At 60.3% G+C, this 19466-nt stretch overlaps 3 protein-coding genes and 1 pseudogene across 3 annotated transcripts, besides 1 other annotated feature; all 4 read right to left on the bottom strand.

Moving 5' to 3' along the window:
• Positions 1–1837: 1837 nt before the first annotated feature.
• Positions 1838–3019, bottom strand: LMXM_19_0295 (RNA binding protein; the record flags this gene model as incomplete). Its single annotated transcript, XM_003874159.1, has 1 exon — positions 1838–3019. One exon carries the CDS (start codon positions 3017–3019, stop codon positions 1838–1840), a length of 1182 nt encoding a protein of 393 aa, XP_003874208.1.
• Positions 3020–7533: 4514 nt separating this feature from the next.
• Positions 7534–8478, bottom strand: LMXM_19_0300 (putative RNA binding protein; the record flags this gene model as incomplete). Its single annotated transcript, XM_003874158.1, has 1 exon — positions 7534–8478. The coding sequence occupies one exon, from the start codon at positions 8476–8478 to the stop codon at positions 7534–7536; it is 945 nt and encodes a 314-aa protein (XP_003874207.1).
• A 1492-nt stretch (positions 8479–9970) lies between these two features.
• On the bottom strand, positions 9971–14024 carry LMXM_19_0290 (annotated as a pseudogene).
• Positions 9971–14024: a sequence feature.
• Positions 14025–15875: 1851 nt separating this feature from the next.
• On the bottom strand, positions 15876–17762 carry LMXM_19_0280 (putative sarcalumenin precursor; the record flags this gene model as incomplete). The annotated part of the gene is made up of 1 exon (XM_003874157.1): positions 15876–17762. The coding sequence occupies one exon, from the start codon at positions 17760–17762 to the stop codon at positions 15876–15878; it is 1887 nt and encodes a 628-aa protein (XP_003874206.1).
• Positions 17763–19466: the final 1704 nt, after the last annotated feature.

Raw genomic sequence — 19466 nt, 5'->3', positions numbered from 1 at the left:
CTTTGCTTTTTTGTTGTTGTCTGGCAACGTTACGCAAATAACATTTTTCCGTCTCCACCACACCCCGCATCACACACACACACACACACACACCATCAGACAGGCCATACCCACCCACCCATCGCATTAGAAGCGCGTGGAGGACGCACCATAGCACAGCTGCACCGACTGAGAAAGAGGCGAACGCATCGACACGAACACAGAAGGATAACACCAGAGATGCAAAAGAACATCACTTGGCGGTAGCGAGACACGTGTTAGAGAGAAAGACTACACGGGGTTGTGCACCGTCTGCCTATCGACAACGCTGAGGAAAACCGATTCGAGTGCACGCGGAAACAACCCAAAGGAATAAGCACCACAACGTCGAACGAGAACATGAGCGTCGCCGTCCCTGGCAGTCGCTCCCCACCATATGCCCGCGTCTCGCAAAACACTCCACAAGAAAAAGAGGCTACCACACAGGCGGCCTTCTCCCTCCCGTCCCATATCACGCTGGCATCCACATACATACACGCACACGCAAAAACGCCAAGAGTAGCCAATGGGCTACATAATACAAAGGAAGAGATGAGAGAGAGAGCTGAAAAGACGCCTTCAACAACAAGTTCGCACGCACAAGTCACAACAAACATATACGCGCAGACACAACCACAGCTCGCCTACCTCTGCTGCACCACAGCTCCCCACTGGCCCACCAGGAGGAGCCGTCCCTGCCGTCGAATCGCGCCGTGCGTCGTACGGGCTCATCTCGCCCTTCCTCGTCCCCGTCTCCCATACGCGCTGCGCGATCAGCGCCAGACGGGGACGCGGGTGGACGCCATGCCTTGATCCGAGGCGGTGGCGTCCGCCGTGAGGATAACAGGGGGTGGTCAACGTGCATGCCGGGTGACCTCAAGCAGGAAGCAGGCCAGCTGCGAGCCAGGGCCCTCCGAGTCCCTGTGCCCGGGCCGCATGCCATGCTTCGCCCTCAGTCGCCTCAAGCCGCGGCATTCCACAATATGATGCAGTGGCTCTCCACATCCCAGCCGGGAGGACTCGATGGCGCGCCTCGCCCTGTTCTCGTCATGCTTCCCGCATCTGCGCCGCATCAGCCCACACGGTCGGATGGAGGATGTGCCGCACATGCTTCGCACGCATGCACTGGGTGTGTGTGGGGGGGGGAGAGGGCTGATTCGTATGGATCCCTTCGCGCCCTCTCCGTCCATCATCCTTGCTCTGCCGACCTCTGGATGCCTTGCGTGAACGTGGCACACCATCCCAGCGGTGCTTGGCAGCGCGTGCGCACAGTGCTAGCATTTGCGGACCATGGGGCCTGCTTAAGGACCGCGCTGCTGTCACGGGTGCTCGCTGTCATCATCCGCGGTCTCCGCCCATTTCGCCGGGGCGCGTCTGGCGGGCTTTTGCCCGCACGTGCCACAACAGATGCGACGCAGCCATGAGTCTGTGACGGCGGGGGGCACTCCACCCTCTCCTGAATCCGCACGCCTCCCACACGAGTCGGCGTGTCAAGCCGAAGGGGCCAGTGCATAGGCATGCGCCTGCGCACAGAGAGCCCATCGCGTGTTGTCATCGGTGAGGGCGGAAAGGGGGAGCAAAGAAGCGAATGGCTGACCTCCCGTCCGCTCTTGCCGCCCCGCCGTTGTCATGCCAGCGCAGCTCCCCTCATCCCCTTCCGCCACGCGCGACGGCTAACAGCGCCACGCACGCATGTGCATGCAAGAGAGAGGAGTCCGCGAGAGCGGGACAGAGGCGCGCAATAGTGAGAAGACGTCAGTGGAGAGATGGGGATGACATACACACACACACGCACGCCCGAGCTCATTCCGCCGCCTGTTTACTGGTCCTTGGCCTTGGCGGCATCTGCACCCTCAGCAGAAGCGGACTCCCCGGTTTCCCTCAACTTGCCGTCTTTCTTGGCCGCCGCCGTCTCCGCCTCCCTTTCCACTACAGACTCCGGCATCTTGCTCCCGCTCTGCCTCGATGCCTCCGTGCCAACATCCGTTGCCTGGCTGCTGTTCGCGTTGTTTGCACCGGTCGCGGCGTTGTTGTGGATGTGGTTGGTGTTCGCGTTGTTGCCGCCCTGGTGGTGATGGTTGGCAAAGCTGCGCGTGTTCTGGTAGACGGGGTCGCGCGGATCAACGTGCAGTTCCTTGCAGGTGGACCCGAAGCGGCACTTGCCCTTGATATGGTTCAGGCACGCCTCATAGGGGTAGTTGGCAAACGTGCAGTCGTCCTCGAAGTTGCAGAAACCATACACGCGCAGGCACGGATGCAGCCCACCCTTGCCCTCGTTGCCGTTGCTCGGCTTGCCGTACTTGGCACCTCCGCTCCGATCATAGCGGAGGCCGGCGTGACCGAGACCCACTGCCATGCCATTCCCTCCACGACCACCGGCGCCGCCCGCGAGGCCGACGGGACCGGGACCCATCTCAGTGTGATCCGCGCCGCTCATTGACGGATCCTCCTCGGGCCAGTGAGAGCGAGGGCCATTAACGTCGATAACACCGCCCGCCGCTAGCGGCGGGCGGCTCGACAGCTGCGGCACCTCCACCGAGTGCACGCCCTTCAGCAGCTCTGCCAGCCGGCGCAGCGAAACGTTGTCTACCATCACGTCTGTCAGCTCCTCCTTAGTCTGCTGCGAGTACGCCTTGCTGTTCGACTTCTTGCAGTCGCTAAGGTAGCGGCTGAGCTCCGTGCGCTCGTACGTGTAGCCGTCACTGGCCACTACCGGATCCTTCACCTCGGCGTAGCGGCGGACGACGTGCTCGACCTGCTGCAGTTTCGCGTCTGCGTCCTGCAGACGGCGGTAGGCCTCGTTGCGCTCAGCGATGATGTTGTTGTAAATCTCTCGATTTCTCTCCAATACCTCGTGCAGCGACATGACGAGGTCCAGCGAGCGGCGCATGTCGCTGCTCTGATCAACCAGAGAGCTCTGCAGGGTCTGTGTCGCTTCCCACATGAGCGGGGTTGTCCGCGTCGGGTACGTCCGACCATAAAACGGCGACATGGCGCTCATCTTTTTACGTTTTGTTGCTGTTCTCCGCTCGAAGGCGCTCTGTGTTCGCGTTCGCGCAGAAGAGGAGTGGGGAGAAGCGGCGGCGGTGTACACCCGAGTCGCGTTCTTTTTTTTTAGTGCGCCACACGAGGGAGTTGGCGGCGAGTGAGTGGGTGAGTCGGGGGGGAGGGGTGGTCGTTGCTCTCGGGAAGACGAGGAGAAGAGAGATGTGGCGCACAGATGAGCGGGCACGAGCCTGTAGGAGAGGGGGAAAACAGAGAGAGGGAGATAGATGGACAGAAAAGGACACCCAAGACATCGGGGGTATGAACTGGAGGGGGGGGGGGATGAGCGCTTGTCGTCACTCACTTGCGCGAGCAATGAACTGCCCAAATGAGCACGGGGCGCGAGAGAGTTCAGGGCGCGGTAGCGAGAGACAGAGAGTGCGTACGCGATGCAGGAGTGGGACGAGGGCGAGGTGATGACTCGGGGGAGGGGGAGGGGGTAAGCGCCTTGCTGCGTGTCGGCGTGTCTGTCAATTCAAGCTTCTTCTGTACCGCTCTCCACGCGCGTTGTTTCGTTATTGTCCCTGGTTGGTGCCGTCGAAGACTCAACGTTTTTTTTTCGCTTCGTCAAAAAAAGACGAGGGAGGAGGCGAGGCAGGAGGTGCGCGCACGGGCGAAGAAAAGCGAAACGTGTCTGTCCACCAGCCTGTGTGTGTGTGTGTGTGTGTGTGCGTGAGAAGGCCCCGGTTGGTGTGTCGAGAGCGGAATGGCCACGTGCGTTGCACAAAAGAGGAACAACGCAAAGTCAAGAGATAGCAGGGCAAAATGGAGAGGCGGTGGTTGTGATGGGTGGCCGCTAGCGTGTAGAATCACTCTGAGCGATCATAGGAGCACGTGGGTGTACGTGCGCGTGCGCGCCGTGAAGGGTCGGGGGAAAAGGAAAACGCAAACGCTTACAATGACCGGCCTTCTCGGCATCTAAAATGCCGTAGACGTGCAGGGCTGCGTTTGTGTGTGTAAGGGAGACGATCCGATGACCGTTGCAGCATGCCATTCGAATGGTGGCGAGTAGGTCGACGCACTCCTCCTCACCATCACGCTGCTTTGCGTTGTCTTTTTTCTCGATTATCCCCCCCCACTCTTGCACTCCGGTCGAAGGTTTTCAAAACGAGCAGAGCCCGCCACAGCTCCGACTCACTTCTCCGGCGCCTCTTCTGCCCTTCACTCGCACTCAGCGTGGCGAGACAAACGGAGGAAGACGCGCAACCGTGGAGAGACGTATCTCGGCTGTGGACTTACGTACACACCAAGTAGCACTCGTGCCCGCATTGGCGACTGTGGGTGAGTGCAAGCAGGCCGGACTCACCGTGCATCGGTGCATGAGTTTATACGAGGTGCTCCCCCTGAGCCCTACGTCGGCATCTGTGCTTGACCCCCACGTGCTGTTGATGTGAACGCTGTGCGTCCATTTGGTCTGTTTTTTTTTCCACGTTAGTTAGTGGGATCGAAAAAACGGAAAGCGCACCAAGTTGGCGAATCGCACACGCGCACGCACATGCGAAAAGATGGACCGACAGACACAGACAGACCCAGACAGAGAGAACGCCTCCGGTGCTTCTCATTCTCGCCCTCTCGCTTCCACTCTCTCTCTCGCCCCACCCCTACACACACAGCGCAGGGTGGGGAGAGAGAGAGAGCAGAATAAAAACGAACGCACCCCGCCAGCAAACAACAAGGCCCGCCAACAGCAGCCCCGCACGCACCCACTCACAGGTACACACACACGCATCACAACAACGTACATGTGCCTTTCAACAAGCATCAAGGTAACGCGTCCCCGGCAAAGGACGGGCAAACGTGGGCACGCCCGCTTTCGCGCCACAGAAGCCGGCAGAAATAAAGACACTAAAAAAAGAAAAAATGTCAACAAGACCGAGTCCCCTGCGTGACGACACAACGGCGCAACGCCCAAAAGAAACAAAAGAGCACACCACTACAACATACGCATACGGCCAGTGCACCCCAGAGCTGCAAAGCGAGGGGCAGCGAGACATCCAGCGACGCCCCCACGAAAACACACCCACATGTGTTCCAGGTGCGAGGGACCACACAAAGAGTCTTGGCTTCACAGCAACGGTCAGCAGCCCGCCCATATCCCACGGCATTGAATCCACCGGGGGACCTTTTTTTCTTTACATGTCATTCCAGCACGCACAAGTCACAGCAAACATATACGCGCAGACACAACCACAGCTCGCCTACCTCTGCTGCACCACAGCTCCCCACTGGCCCACCAGGAGGAGCCGTCCCTGCCGTCGAATCGCGCCGTGCGTCGTACGGGCTCATCTCGCCCTTCTTCGTCCCCGTCTCCCATACGCGCTGCGCGATCAGCGCCAGACGGGGACGCGGGTGGACGCCATGCCTTGATCCGAGGCGGTGGCGTCCGCCGTGAGGATAACAGGGGGTGGTCAACGTGCATGCCGGGTGACCTCAAGCAGGAAGCAGGCCAGCTGCGAGCCAGGGCCCTCCGAGTCCCTGTGCCCGGGCCGCATGCCATGCTTCGCCCTCAGTCGCCTCAAGCCGCGGCATTCCACAATATGATGCAGTGGCTCTCCACATCCCAGCCGGGAGGACTCGATGGCGCGCCTCGCCCTGTTCTCGTCATGCTTCCCGCATCTGCGCCGCATCAGCCCACACGGTCGGATGGAGGATGTGCCGCACATGCTTCGCACGCATGCACTGGGTGTGTGGGGGGGGGGGGGGAGAGGGCTGATTCGTATGGATCCCTTCGCGCCCTCTCCGTCCATCATCCTTGCTCTGCCGACCTCTGGATGCCTTGCGTGAACGTGGCACACCATCCCAGCGGTGCTTGGCAGCGCGTGCGCACAGTGCTAGCATTTGCGGACCATGGGGCCTGCTTAAGGACCGCGCTGCTGTCACGGGTGCTCGCTGTCATCATCCGCGGTCTCCGCCCATTTCGCCGGGGCGCGTCTGGCGGGCTTTGCCCGCACGTGCCACAACAGATGCGACGCAGCCATGAGTCTGTGACGGCGGGGGGCACTCCACCCTCTCCTGAATCCGCACGCCTCCCACACGAGTCGGCGTGTCAAGCCGAAGGGGCCCGTGCATAGGCATGCGCCTGCGCACAGAGAGCCCATGGTTTGTACTTCTGAGAGGGCATAGGGGGTGGGCAGCCAGAGACACCAGACAGGTGAGGAGCCCGTGCCGCGCGAGCGCGGTAGGCGCAATCAGGCCGCTGTGGACAAGAGTGTGGCGTGAAGTAAGGCGTGCTTCGAGCCTCGAGCGATCCACGGATTACACGTAGCCTATCGGACACAGCGCCGGGTCGGATGACCTCACAGCGATCACAGGCAGGAGGGCAGTGGATCCAGCTGCACTCCACGCTGTCGATTCCGACCATCCGCGGTTGAAGGCATCCAAAGTGTGGACAGGTGCCCGTGCGGGCCTGGGCAAGGACATCTTCTTGTTGTCTCGCAACACGGAGGAAAAACAACCGAAATAAAAAAACGTGCTGTTTGCCTTGGGGGCGAATGGGGAAGAAGAGTGCATGTGCACGCAACAGTGCGTGGGCGAGGCGTCGTCTTTGCCAAGTCACCGACGTACCCCGACCCGTCATCCTTCCACCCCTCATCCCGCCGCCCCCAACCCCCATCGGCAAGAAGTGCCTTCACTAGACCTCAGCCATCACACCCGACGCATACACGCAAGGAGGCTAGTGCCTCACCAGCGCACGCTGGCCAAAGACGCCAACAAAGGCACGCGGCCAGCACGCACACAGAGAGAAAATGGAAAGAAAAGGAAGGTGAAAGCAGCCAGAGCCACGCGGCACGAGTAGGGAGGGGGAGGGAGGGGTGTTGAGGTGCTGAGGTGCGCAAAAACCGAGCAAAGGAGGAGGAGGATGCAGCTCCGCACACACGGTAAAAAAAAACAGGCAAGAAAGGAAGCACTCAGCGGCGGCGCTCACGCGGGGCGGGTCGTTGCGGGGGAAGAGAGAGAAGAGGAGCCAACGAAACGAGAGCGCGCCGAACACGGAACAGGAGAGGTGAGGAGGGGAGGGAAGGGGGGAACGAGAAGCGAAACACAAACAAAGGGGCGGCTGGAAAGGGCAACGGATGCGCGGGGCGTGAAGAGACAGCGAAGACAACGCAGGAGAGAGGAAACGGCGGTTTTTTTTTTGCGAAAGCGTGCCGTGTGTGTGAGAGAGAGGTGCACAAATGCCGGCGTTGAATCGGGCGACAACAGAGAATACACACCAACACACTCGGACATAGAGCAGCAAGCATCCGGCAGGAAGTGAGAAGAGCAAGAGCAGCCTTCTTGCACACACACACACGCAGATATATGCAACAAATATAACCTTTAAAACGACAGAGAAAAAGGGGTGGCCCTCTGGCAAGGGTGGTTGCGGTGCCGTTCTCCGCCCTTGTTGTCCCACTTGTGTCTGTGTCTACGTCTGTGTGCGTGTGGCAGAGGGTGACGGAGGAGCGCCCAAGATGAAAAGCATTGAGCCTACTTGTTCGCCTCCCCCATGGACTCGGACGCATTGTTCTCTTGGTTAGGCCCCTGGTTAGTGGAGGCGCAGTTACCGTAGTCGTCCAGTGGGCCGCGGAACTCGACGTGGCGCTCGTGGCACTGGTTCTTGAAGCGGCACTTGTTCTTGAGATTCGACAAGCACGCATCGTACGGATACTTCGCGTACGCGCAACTCTCGTTGTAGTTGCAGTACCCGTACACACGAATGCACGGGTGCACTCGTTCCCCCTTGGCGTTCAGCTCCACCGGGCCGGAGCTGTCCTTTCCGCCGCCGTGCATGTTGCGCCGCTGGCCTTCGTGTTGGTTGACAGAGACGTTTCCTGCGCGACCCGCCGTCATTGACTTCGAGTGGTGCTGCACTGGGTTGCGGTCGGCCGGCGCCGACGGCGTCGGCTCCGCCTTCTGCAGCGTCACCAAGCGATCCACCAACGTCTTGAGCGAGCGGTTTGGAATCAGGAGCGAGGTCAGCGGCTTCTCTGTCTGGTACGACGTCGGCGTGCCGCCAGCCTCTTTGCAGCCTTCGATATACGAGGAGATCGTCTCCCGCTCATACGTGAAGCCGTCGCTGGCTACCACGGCGTCCTTGACACCAACGTAGCGGTCCACGATTTCCTTCACGTCCTGCACGCGCTTCTCCGCCTGTGCGGCGAGGTTCTCAATGTACAGTTTCTCCTGGAGCGCCTCTTCGTAATGCGCCCGAAGCGCATTCACGTCCATCGTCAGCGTGCGCAGCTCCTCCATCACCTGCACCATCTGCTGCTCGTACACAATCAGGCTGTCGCGGAACACCGGCACGCGCTTCTGTGTGCGGTTGTACACCACTTGCATTGGCTCGTTCGTGTTCATGGCAGGCGCCATCATGCCGTTGCCGTGGTAGGGACTCATCGCGGCGGCGTCGGCATCGACGTTGGACTTCATCATCCCGCGACCGTCGGCGGCGGCGCAGGGTAAGAGAACGGAAAGGAAGGCGAAGAGACGCGAAAAGACGGCAGAAAGGGACGCAAAAAGGGCTCAGCGTGGTGACGGACCGCGGCGATGTGATGTGCAAGCGCAGGGCCGAGGGAACGAGAGGGATAGAGAGAGCGGAGAAGGGCGGGGGAGGGGGAGGAAAGACAAAGGATAGGGTAGCACGTGGAGGGCGGGATGAGGAAGAGGTTGTGCGCGGCGATCAACAAGTGCGCGTGCTCACCCGATCCCCTTGGCGCGGGACTCCTTATATATATATATATGTGACAAGAGGGCGATCCTCCTGCGTTATCTGTGAAGTCAAAATCGCCGCCCAAGGTCCTTGGCTCGACGTCACCGACGTGCGTCTGAGTAAGGCCGGGCGTGTGTGTGTGTGAGAGAAAAAGAAGAGTGGAGCGGGTGGGGCAAGGGCTTGAGTGTGTCCGCGTGCCTTTCTGTGTCTGTCGTGCAAATCGGGGAATCGCGATGCTACAGATGGTCCCCTATCGCGCCCACTGAAGAGAGGGTATACAAAGCCAAACCAAACAAAAATAGGCGATCACGCGTACTATCCCTACTACACAGCTGGCACATGCGCACCCATACGCGCGCATGGGGGGAGAGAGGAAGATGAACGGGTGCAAGAGTGTGAAAAACAAAGAGAGAGTCGTGACGGCGCAGACACCGGCACGGGCCGAGGAAACACACGAACGAACGTGCGCAGGCCACGGCACCCGATGTGGCATCGCGCGCTGCAAAAGCCACGCGAACACGAGGGGCGAGAGAGGTGCAAAGAGAGGGATCCATGCGGGGTAGTGAGTAATCCGTCGCTGGTCCTCCTCCGGCACCGTGGATGCACCCAGAGACCAGCGCACTTCTCCTCGACGGCGCGCCACACAACCGCACACACCTGGGGAGGTGAGCAACGCCCTTCGTGCCACTCATTGATTATCTTTTTTGTTCTTCTGTGACCTTCTCCTCCTCCGTTCCATGTACGGGAGACAAACCAAAAGTGGGGCGGAGCCGGGAGGCGAGGCGGCCTCAAGTTCACGACGAGAGCACACACGAAAAAAAGAGGAGATCCCCCCACTACACCACCCCACGCGGGAAAAAAAATAAAAAGAGCAGCAAAGGCAGCAGATCAAGAGGAGCAGATGCGCTTCGCGTCCCCTCAGCGATGGGAACAGAGAAGAACAGAGGGAGAGATGGGAAGGGAAGTGGGGGGGGGGGGCGTGCGCGCACGGAAGCAATTCCGTCAACGACCAAGTGGAGGACACTTATCAAGCGCACGGCGGTTCCCGTCATAGTCCCCCATCCTATCCCCCCCCCTCGCCGAATTTTAAAAAAAGAAAAGACGCCATGGCGTGGTGAGGAGCACACACGCACATGTACGCGCACGCTGACATCTCGAATGGATAGCCCGTAGCGGTGACCAGCGCGTTCATTTCTTCTCTTTTTCAGCATTCGATCACTTCACAGTGCACGCGCATGTGCGCTGCTTAGAGACGAGTGCGGCGCTGTCGAGGCCCTCATGCACGCGCGCGTAGAGGGCCAGCTCGGTCAGCAGCGGACAGCAAACCAGTGGCGTCAGCACCGCGTGTGCATCACTGCTGTCACGGTCACCTGCAGTGACAGCATCCGCGGGTTTCCCGTTGCGAGGGTCATGCGACACATCAGAAAAGAGAACGTCCTCCACAAAGGATATTGGCGAGCGTGGTGAGGTGTCGTTCCCACACGCCACTTTCGCACCATCGCTAGCCGCGGCAGTGGCGTTGCGCAGCTGTTCGAAGAGCAGATCGAGGCCCTGCTGTCGCTCTTGTGATGTTAAGCATAGAGTTGCTCTGCAACTGGCCGGGTCGGCGTGATGCTGGTGAAAGAGATGCGACAGGGCATAGTCGAAGGAGGCCGAGGGCGAGGTAGCGGTGAGAAGTGCTGGCGGTGCGCCAATGTCGTTGCCCAAGGCAGACGCGCGCGACGCTCTGCAAGACCCTAGGGCGGTCTTGCTCAGCTTAGAGGCGCTTACGGCCGAGTGGGGAGGCGGAGAGCGGGCTAAACCGCCAGCCATGATGAGCAATGGCAGGTGAAGCAGAGGCAGGCCGTAGTAGTGAAGGGAGCGGTAGCCGCCGACAACGGCGCAGCGGGGGGCAAGCACGAAAAGGCCGGTGCACGGCTGTCTCAGATGATCTTCCTGGCGCAGCTGGGGAGCGATGCAACAGCGCAGCAACGGCAAGGTCGACGCGTGCCGTTGCTGGGCCATGTAGTGCTCTATCACTCGCCGCTCACTGAGAGAGCAACCAGCCACCTGCTGCCGCACGAGGCGTGGAAAAGACATCCCACACGTGGCGCTCTGGTCGCGGCTCATGGACCCCCCGGCGCCCTCCGACGCCGTTGACGCCGCTTCGCGGCCAAGGAGAAGGTCGCAGGGAACAAAGCCGGCCACCTCGCACACCTGCCCGCGTCGAAAAAAAGCGTGGTTGGGCCCTTTTCTTCCGCTCCTTGCCGCAACCTTCTCGGCATCGTCGTCCGGTGCGTCCACCTCGTCGCTGGCCGGCACGTACACCGACTCAAGCAGCACCACCCGACTGCGGATCGTCAGGGAGAGTAAAGGCCGTTGTGCCGCAGCCAAGCTCAAAAGACGCAGCTCTATCAATTGTGGCGCCCACGACGCCAACGACTCCATCGCGCCAGAAAAGTTGAGAGAGGGATGGTGATTTGTTCCTGAGGGAAAGAACGGGAAGGGCAGCAAATTGAGCCCCGCAGGGCCACCATCGCCACGGCTCGTCATGGGGCCCGCCTTGCTGCTTTGGTACGTGGTAGCACAGGGAGAAGCGTCGTCGTAGCGGCGGTGCTCCGCCCACAGCGGGAAAAACGTCGCTGACCGCGCGCATTCCTTGAGACACTGCTGCAGCAGCGTCTCCAACAGCGCCAGCTCACGCGCGATGAGGTCGCGGCCGCTCGCGTCCCGCAGACTCTCCTCACCCACCGCGCCGGCTCCTGTTCGCGGGCGTGGTGTAGCTGTAGATGCGGGGGACAGGGATGCCCGGATGCCAAACATGCAGTGGGTGCGTCTGTGGCGCGTTGCCCCGTCGGCGTCGTCAAAGTGAATGGCATCCACATCATCCACTCGAAGCGCGACCATGCCACCGCTACCGCCGCCGTCCGCGTAGCCGGCGCGAGGCAGCGCATCTGTAGGAGCTCGGTCCGAGGCTGCGTAGCTGGTGCGGAGTGGCTCTAACAAGAAGCAGCGCAACGCCATCACATCCGCCAACGTGGGGGCCCGGAACGGAAGCGTTGGCGTCCACAACCCCAGCAGCACCGGAGGCTCCACATAGGCGGCATACGCTTGAAAAAGAAGCGGTGCGCGTGGCGCACAGGAAGGGGTTGCCCTCACTGAGGCCGCCGCCGCCGCGGCACACACCTTCGCCGCCTGCAGCAGGACATGACGCTCGCGCTGCTCGTGTTCATTGACACGCAGGCGCGACTCGACAAAGTGGACGCGGGGGTCGCAGGGAGGCGCCGCTGCAGGAACAACAGGACCACTGTCGGTGCCGCCGCGGACACACGCCACCTCCCCAGCTGCGCCAGGGCCATCGGCAGCAGCAGCAGCCACAGCCGATGGAGCATCGTCACCCGCGGTCGAGGTTGGTGTAACACGTACGTGAAAAGCGCTTAGCAGAACGTGGCGAATGCGCACGGTGCTCAAGAATGGGTACATGACAAGCAGCGACACGACATCGTCGTCCCTCGCAGGACGGTTGCCACGAGTTCGCTCAGTGCCGAGGTGGGGGTGCAGGAAGCCTTCCAGTGGGGATAAGAGCGACAGGGCAGCCTCGCACGCCTCGTGCAGCTGCAGGCGACCTTGAGTGCCAGTTAGGGGCACTTTACTGGTTTTGAATAAAAGACGACCACTAGAGAGTCGCTGAGACTGCCGCTTCATGAAGAAAGCTCCCGCAGGAGCGCCATCCACAGTGCTCTGCACCACCGCCTCCACCAACTCACGACGCTGTGCTGCGTCGAGGCACCTGCGATAGAGGGTGGATGCACGGAGCAAAGCAGCGGAGAGGGGTTCCTCCACATGAAGCAAGTCCGAATGCGCGCTCGCGCTCACCGCAAGCTCGACGCGCGCGGGGAAACCTACAGACGATGTTGATGTCGGTAACACCGGCAGAGGAGGTGGCGCATGCTTACCCGCATCCAATGGCCGATTCATCACCTTCGCCCCCTCGACAGGGCCTTGGCTTGCCGTGTAGCCAATAAAGACGGCCTGCACGTCGCCGAAGGGGGTCGAGAGACTTTGCACGTGGGGCAGAATGGCCGCGGCATCAAGCGGAAGAAGCAGGTGCCTATCCATGAGCGTGCGCCACTCGCGCGGCCCGGCCCGCGCGCGCTCTTGCTGCTGGCGTAGCTTGCGCACTGACGCTCCATTCCGGGTCCATTGATCTAGCAAGCGGCGAATCGCTCGCTTCAAGAGCATGTGGGCGTTGCTGAAGACGACCACTCGCAGCGGCGGAGTGGAGGCCGCGCGTCCGGCCGCCGCCTCAGCAGGGTCACCATCATCGCTTACGGGCAGTTCCATCCCGAGCGATAGCACAGGAGACGAGTCACTGAGTGCCGCTGTCGTTCGCGGCGCAGCGGATGCGCCACTGCCGCCGCCGTCGTGGCAGTGCCCCCGGCCCCACTCCACATCAAACGCACGCAAGTCAGTGCCCCTGTAATCCACGGCGTGGGCAAGGGGGCAGAAGTATAGTCGCGACGTCGCGGCAAGCTGGCCCTGCTCCGACGCATCTTGCATCTGCCCCGCCAGCTGGGCCAGCGCGGCACCGCAGGCGGGTAGGCCGAATAGCCGCAACGTGGGGCGGTCCGTGTGGGCTTCCGTCCACGCAGGCCACGGATGCGGGAGCTTCGGCGCCTGCCCCATCGGCTTAGATGCCGAAACGGTGACCCACGACGCGACCGCCCTTGTAGACGAACAGCCCAGCCTCGAGGAGGAGGGGGGCTGCAGGACGCGACATCGGGTGTTCCACGGGCAGCGCGCCGCTGCCTGTACCTCTCGGGTTCCACCTCTCGCGGACGTGGTGCGCTGCCGTGCGCCGAAAGGAGCTGGTATCCCTGCACGACTGCCACCAGCCCCCGCGACTGGTATGACTTGTGCGCCTTTGCAGAGGTCTCCAGTGAGCATATGTGCCTCTACCGCAGCACGGAAGGCGGCCGCGCTCTCCAGTGGCGCCGAGCGTCTGCTGCAGGTGCGGGCTCCAGCCCCACGTCTCGAAAAGCGCTGCTGGAAGCCACCGTCTCGTCTCCGTACACCTAGAGTCCTTGAGCGCCTTCGCAGAGCTGGCGCTATGAGGCTGCGTCGACTTGCTGGATATCTTGGGGCTGCCTTGCATGGTGCATCCCTGCAGCTGGCGTGCGCGGGCTAGCAGCAGGTCCGGCTTCTGTGGCACCACGCGCCTGCCACCGTGCAGCGACATACGAACTCTGAGGCCGACCGCGCACAGCTGGCCCCAGTGTGGCGAGCACATGGAGACAAAGCCGCACGTGAAAGGGCAGAAGACCGAGCCGGTTGAGACACCCACCGCTCCGAAGAGAAATGATATCTTGCCGTGCGCTTTGGCGGCGGGCGACGACACCGGAATCTCACGCATAAACAGCGATCCGTCAACAAGGAGCGAAGTGGGCAGGCAAGGCAGTGACGCTGCGGCAGGTAGATCTACGGGTGCCGGGCCGTCTGTGTTCGTGGCGTTGGGTGTTTGCTCTGACATGCGAGAAGCGATTTCATTGTTGGAAGGCGGTGCCTCGCTGTAGTTGGCTCGAGCGCGGAAGAACAGCGCCATATCCTCCGCAGCCTCCATCAAATCAAGCAGCTCAGGGTCATGGAGGACATGACTGCTATTGTGGCTGTCACAACTGCTCGACGGGGGTGTTGCATGCAGGCCATCATCACAGACCTCGCCGCGCATCGTGTCCCGCCGAACACTGAGTGAGGGAGAAAGCGAAAGCGGTGCAACAGAGACGGCTGAGCTTCTTGCTCTTCGCGGTATCGCCGGTAGTGCGCGTCCCCCCACTCACCTCTCCCTCGCAATGAAACAGTCACACAGCGTTGGAAAAGCAGAGGCTGTAGGTTGGCGGCCGTTACAACAGCGGCCGCTGAGGCGCGTTGCTGAAACGTGCGCGTGGGCGGCTGCATGGGTGCCTTGCACAATGCCCACGAGCCAGAGCGGTACGAGGGAGGGAGAGAGTGACGGCTCTTCCTCCTCTCTTCATTCACCACGCACTACAGTCTGTGTCTGCGCGCACCAACGATGCAGTTGTCTGCGGTATCAACAACGAGGTGGTCACGTGGCAAGAAGGCGCACGCACGTGGTTCACGTGGTAGGGCGCAGCAACAGTATAAACCGCCGCAGTGTATGTGCCCTGATATGCAGAAGCAACCAAAGAGAAGAGACGCGTAGCAAGTGGAGACAAAGGAGTCAGCGTGTGCAGAGCAGTGAGAAGATAGTGGTGCGGAGGTGAGACTCGTGTCGCACAACGCACCTAGGAAGGGGACTACAACGTGGCAGCTATGTGAAGATATCAGAAGAGAGCGTGAAATGGCACACCCTCGCCCCTTCATTCATACATGGATGACCCCCCCACCCTCACCCCTTGTGCACATCCTTGGCAGAAGCGGTGGCGGCGTCACGTGCGCGCAGCGTCAGTAAAAGTTGAGAAAGCCTTTTTGGAACTTGTTGGTGCGTGTGTCCCCGCCCCCGCCACTCCATCTCAGCGATGGCCACGACGCCTCGTAGGTACACATGCGGCATCAACGACTGTTCCCTTCATTGCCCTCCGCCCCTCCTCAGTTCCTTTCGCTTTGTGTGCGTGAGGTGTGCGGGGGGTAGGCCCTGCGCTGATGGTGTCCTACATCATAAAGCGGGGGCAGCGGACAAGCGCTCTCCAACCCCTGGCCGCACCATTTCAGGTCGCCATGACGAGGTGGCAGCGCAGAGAAAAAAAGAAGCAAAGGCTGAGGAAGAGACTAGCGAAACGCGGGAACGCCACGGAGGAAGGGGATAGTGAAGTCGTGTACAGACGGAAGCGGAGGAAGAGGTGACGGAGCCAAGCTCTGGCCCCGCCTGTCATCCCCCCAAGAGCCCTTTCCACACGGCATGCACCATCCCACACCGGGCAAGGTGGTGTCATCGTGGGCGAATATGAGGAGACCACGGAGAGACCGCGAGCGCACCCGCGCAGACACAAGAAGACGCACAAAGGAGGGAAGGAGCTTCGACGCGCCCACAGCGGCAGATCAGTGATCCTCCTGGTTGCCCGGGAATGTGAGTAGAAGAGACGGAGAGACGAGCTTGTGATACGAAGGAAGCGCAGCGCTCGTCTCAGTGTGGCGCCTTTGACACGTCCTCGCGAGTCCATGCGTTAATCTGGGAAGCGCAGTTGTCGGGCATGGCGGGTTGAGGCGCCACGGTAAGTAGGCACGGTTCGCTGTTTATGTCCGACTCTTGCGGGGTCACCGGGACGGAGGACTCAACAGGATTTCCTGATGTCTGTGGGGGCGATGAAGATCGTGTCCCGTGTGAGTTGACGGTCGCAGGTGCACTGCTGCTCCGTCGGTCTTGCTCTTGTTGCTGCTGCTGATATGCAGCCATCTGCTGCATTATCGCCATCATGGCTTGCATGTCAGCTGGCGACGACGTCGCTGCGGATGATGGCAGCGGCGGCGGAGTGGCGGCAGCCGTGGAAGAAGCAGCCATCGCGAGGGAAGGCGACTGTGTGAAGGATGGCGACGCAGAAGATGCTGCGACTGCGGTGCCGGGGCCAAGTAGAGACGACGGGCCGGGGGCGGGGGTGGCGGCAATACTGGAAGACGGACCCAGGGACGCCGAGTCAGGCACCGCCTTACCCATGGTGGAGGCGACCTTGTCAGTGTCTCCCTGCATGCCAGGCCGCCCATCACGCTGCAAAAGCACGTGATCGCGGTACATGCTGAGCAAGCCCGTCCACTTATCCTCCTCAAACGGGTTCGCGGCTCGGGTGTTGCACACCGGCCGCAGCATGGATGGCAGGATCGTGTCAATCAGCTCTTGAATGCCGCGGATGAGACCAGCCTTCTCCGGTTTCTGCAGCGATGGGAACTTCGCGACGTCGTAGCGCTCCAGAAAAGATCGATAGGCCTGCACCGGCGGGAAGTCGCGGTGGTTCATCTTGTAGCTAGCGCCGATGAGTTCGTAGCGCCTTGGCAGCTGCTCCGCCGCCTTTTTCTTTGCCTTGGACTTGCCGAAGAGAACCGGCAGGTCGGCCCGGATGCCACCAACGATGAGGGCATGCACGAGCACCTCCTTGGCTCGCTGAATGAGCGACGCGATCTTCTTGTCCCTCGCCTGTTGCGGAATAATCTCGAGCAACTCATGCAGCAGGTCTAACTTCTCCTCTGCGAAGAGACGAGAGAAGGAGTTTGGGTTGTACGGCTTATCCCAAAAACTGCCAACGTAGACACGCGGCGGCTCCGTTGTGTTGATGAAGTTGGATAAGTTCCAGAACAAACTGCCATAGACCCGCATGAGCTCCTGGGTGGAGATGGCGTCGGCCTTGTTCAATACGAGGCGGAGACGATTCTCGATCCCCTTGAAGGAGGTTTGGAAGAGCTGGCGAAGCTCCCCACCGGCATCCAGCTTGCTGGGGTCGAAAAAGACGAAGATCAAGTCGCTTCGCTCCGCAAACCAGCGGCACACCTTCACGTAGTCGTACTTGCGCTGGTGAATGTCCTTAGCGCTCTCCAGCACCCCAGGAGTGTCGATGAGCGTGACGCGCTCCAGGAGTGGATGGGGCACCTGGAATCCCTTGAGGTTGTTGATGAAGGACTCGCCAAAATAGAGAAGGCCCTTGAACGGCAAGTGCTTCGAGTTGGCCAGCGCCTGGCCGGCAATCGGGCCCGGTTCTTTGCCGTACATCACCACCGTGAACTCTGCCGTTGTCGGCTGCGGACCAGTCCACAAGTGGTTGCTCTGCAAGAGGTAGTTGATGAAGGTGGTCTTGCCAGCCGACCACGGGCCAAATAGCGTAATGAAGGGACGCTCGTTGAGGATCGTCTCCTCATACCAGCTGGGGCGGAAGGTGTCGAAGCTGTACATCTCTTCCAGCGGCCGCACGCGCTGAGTGTAGAGAAGGTGGAGCTTCTTGATGAGCGTCTCCATGCTGCCTGGTACGCTGCCGCCCGTCTCCCTCCCACATAGAGGCTCCGGGGTAGCCGCACCCAAGATGGGCATCGGCAAAGCAACAACAAAAAAAAAGATGCACAAGACACGAAGAGGAAGAGGGACGAAGACTCGCTGCGAGAGACGACGCGGTTGAGCTCACCCGTCTCGGATCGCCACACAGACGCACAACGCACACGTCGGTCCCCCACGCACGCAACAGCGATGAGCACGATGACGTCAATGAAGACGATGGGGATGAAGACGGCGGCGGCGCCACACACACATGCCCCACCAGCGCTGAGGTAGAAGATGCACCCAAGCAATGAAAAAAAAGAACAAATGACTGGCCAGAAAAGAAAAGGCAAGCAAGTGCTCAAGATACACGCATGATGGCATACATTGATCAGGTGCCGTACAAAGGCACACCGATGCACACGTCCGAGGCGCAGGTGAGAGGATGGAAGATGTGCTGCGTGGAGCAGAACAACAAACGAAAAAGAGCGAGGTAGAGCAGAGGCAGAGGCAGAAGGGGAGGCGTGAAGGTTGATCGGTGCCAGTTTCTGGCTGTTTTGTTTTTTACTTGCTTGAAGAGTTTGAGATGCACTGCATGTGTGCACCTCCCAGGCATGAAGACATGGTAGAGAGATAGGAGATGGTCACACGAGGTGTCACGCCCCATCCCCTACACGTCAGAGAGGCGCGTCACCATTCTCCAGCCTTGGCTAGAATGGTGAGGAGAGCTAGGCAAGGCGTCTGTGCTCTCGTCTCCCTGCCAAATCATCTGCTGCAGCTCTTTCTTTGTCCGTGCGTTGTTTACTGTTGTTGTTGCTGCGTGCATGTGGGAAGGGGGAAGAAGAGGTAGCGCATCAATCTGGCCACTCGATTCGCTTCGGGAGGAAAGGACTCAGAAGACGCAGGGGATCGGACAGGAGGAGGTGAGGAGGGGCCAGACGAGAGACAACCACACGCACACACGTAACGAAGAAACAGGCACAGAGGCACACATGACGAGAGAAGTAAATAGCGTGGAAATAGGAGGAGATGAGAAGCTATAAAAACGTCAAAAAAGGGAAGAGGGGGGGGGCGCAAGAGAGCAACAGAGAGAGCGCGTGTGCGTGTGTGTGTGGTAACACGGTAGAGGAAACACAAAAAAAATACCGAAATCAACGCGCCACGAGAGAGGGAGGGGATAGCGAAACATTGGCAGGGCAAGCGAAGCGCGCACGCAGAGATAGACACACACACACACACACACACCACATACACACAGGAGACGCCAGAAAATGTATACAGAGAGGGGCCTCGGAGAGAGATAAGGTGTCCAGTGTACGGCACCGCGCAAATCCGTGCACAACAACACCAACAGACTGAACAATCACAATAAAAAGAAAACGGCCCCCGCCACCGTCCCACAGCCCAGCTGCGCCACACGCTAGAGGACAGGGAAGAGAGGAAGAGTGCCTCCCACCAGAGATGCTGTTCTCTATTCCGGCGATATTGCCATTACGAAGCAACAGCCACAAGAACAGCCGCGCTGGCAGGATCAAGAGGGAAAAGGTGAGTCACATTCGCACATCCGCGATACACGGCAAAACACAAAGGGCAGAGAGAGCGCTCACGGCACATGAGGAGCAAGAGGGATGGAGAGACAAACATGTCTAGAAGTTGAAGGGTACTCTCTGCATCAACGAAAAACCATCTGGCATGCCTAGACACAGGCACTGACATACATACACACACACACACATAACAGCGTAGTGTTTCTCGAGGTGG

The sequence above is a fragment of the Leishmania mexicana genome, chromosome 19 (assembly GCF_000234665.1).
Source record: "Leishmania mexicana MHOM/GT/2001/U1103 complete genome, chromosome 19".
Classification (NCBI taxonomy): domain Eukaryota; phylum Euglenozoa; class Kinetoplastea; order Trypanosomatida; family Trypanosomatidae; genus Leishmania; species Leishmania mexicana.
This window is presented reverse-complemented; position numbering and strand designations above follow the sequence as displayed.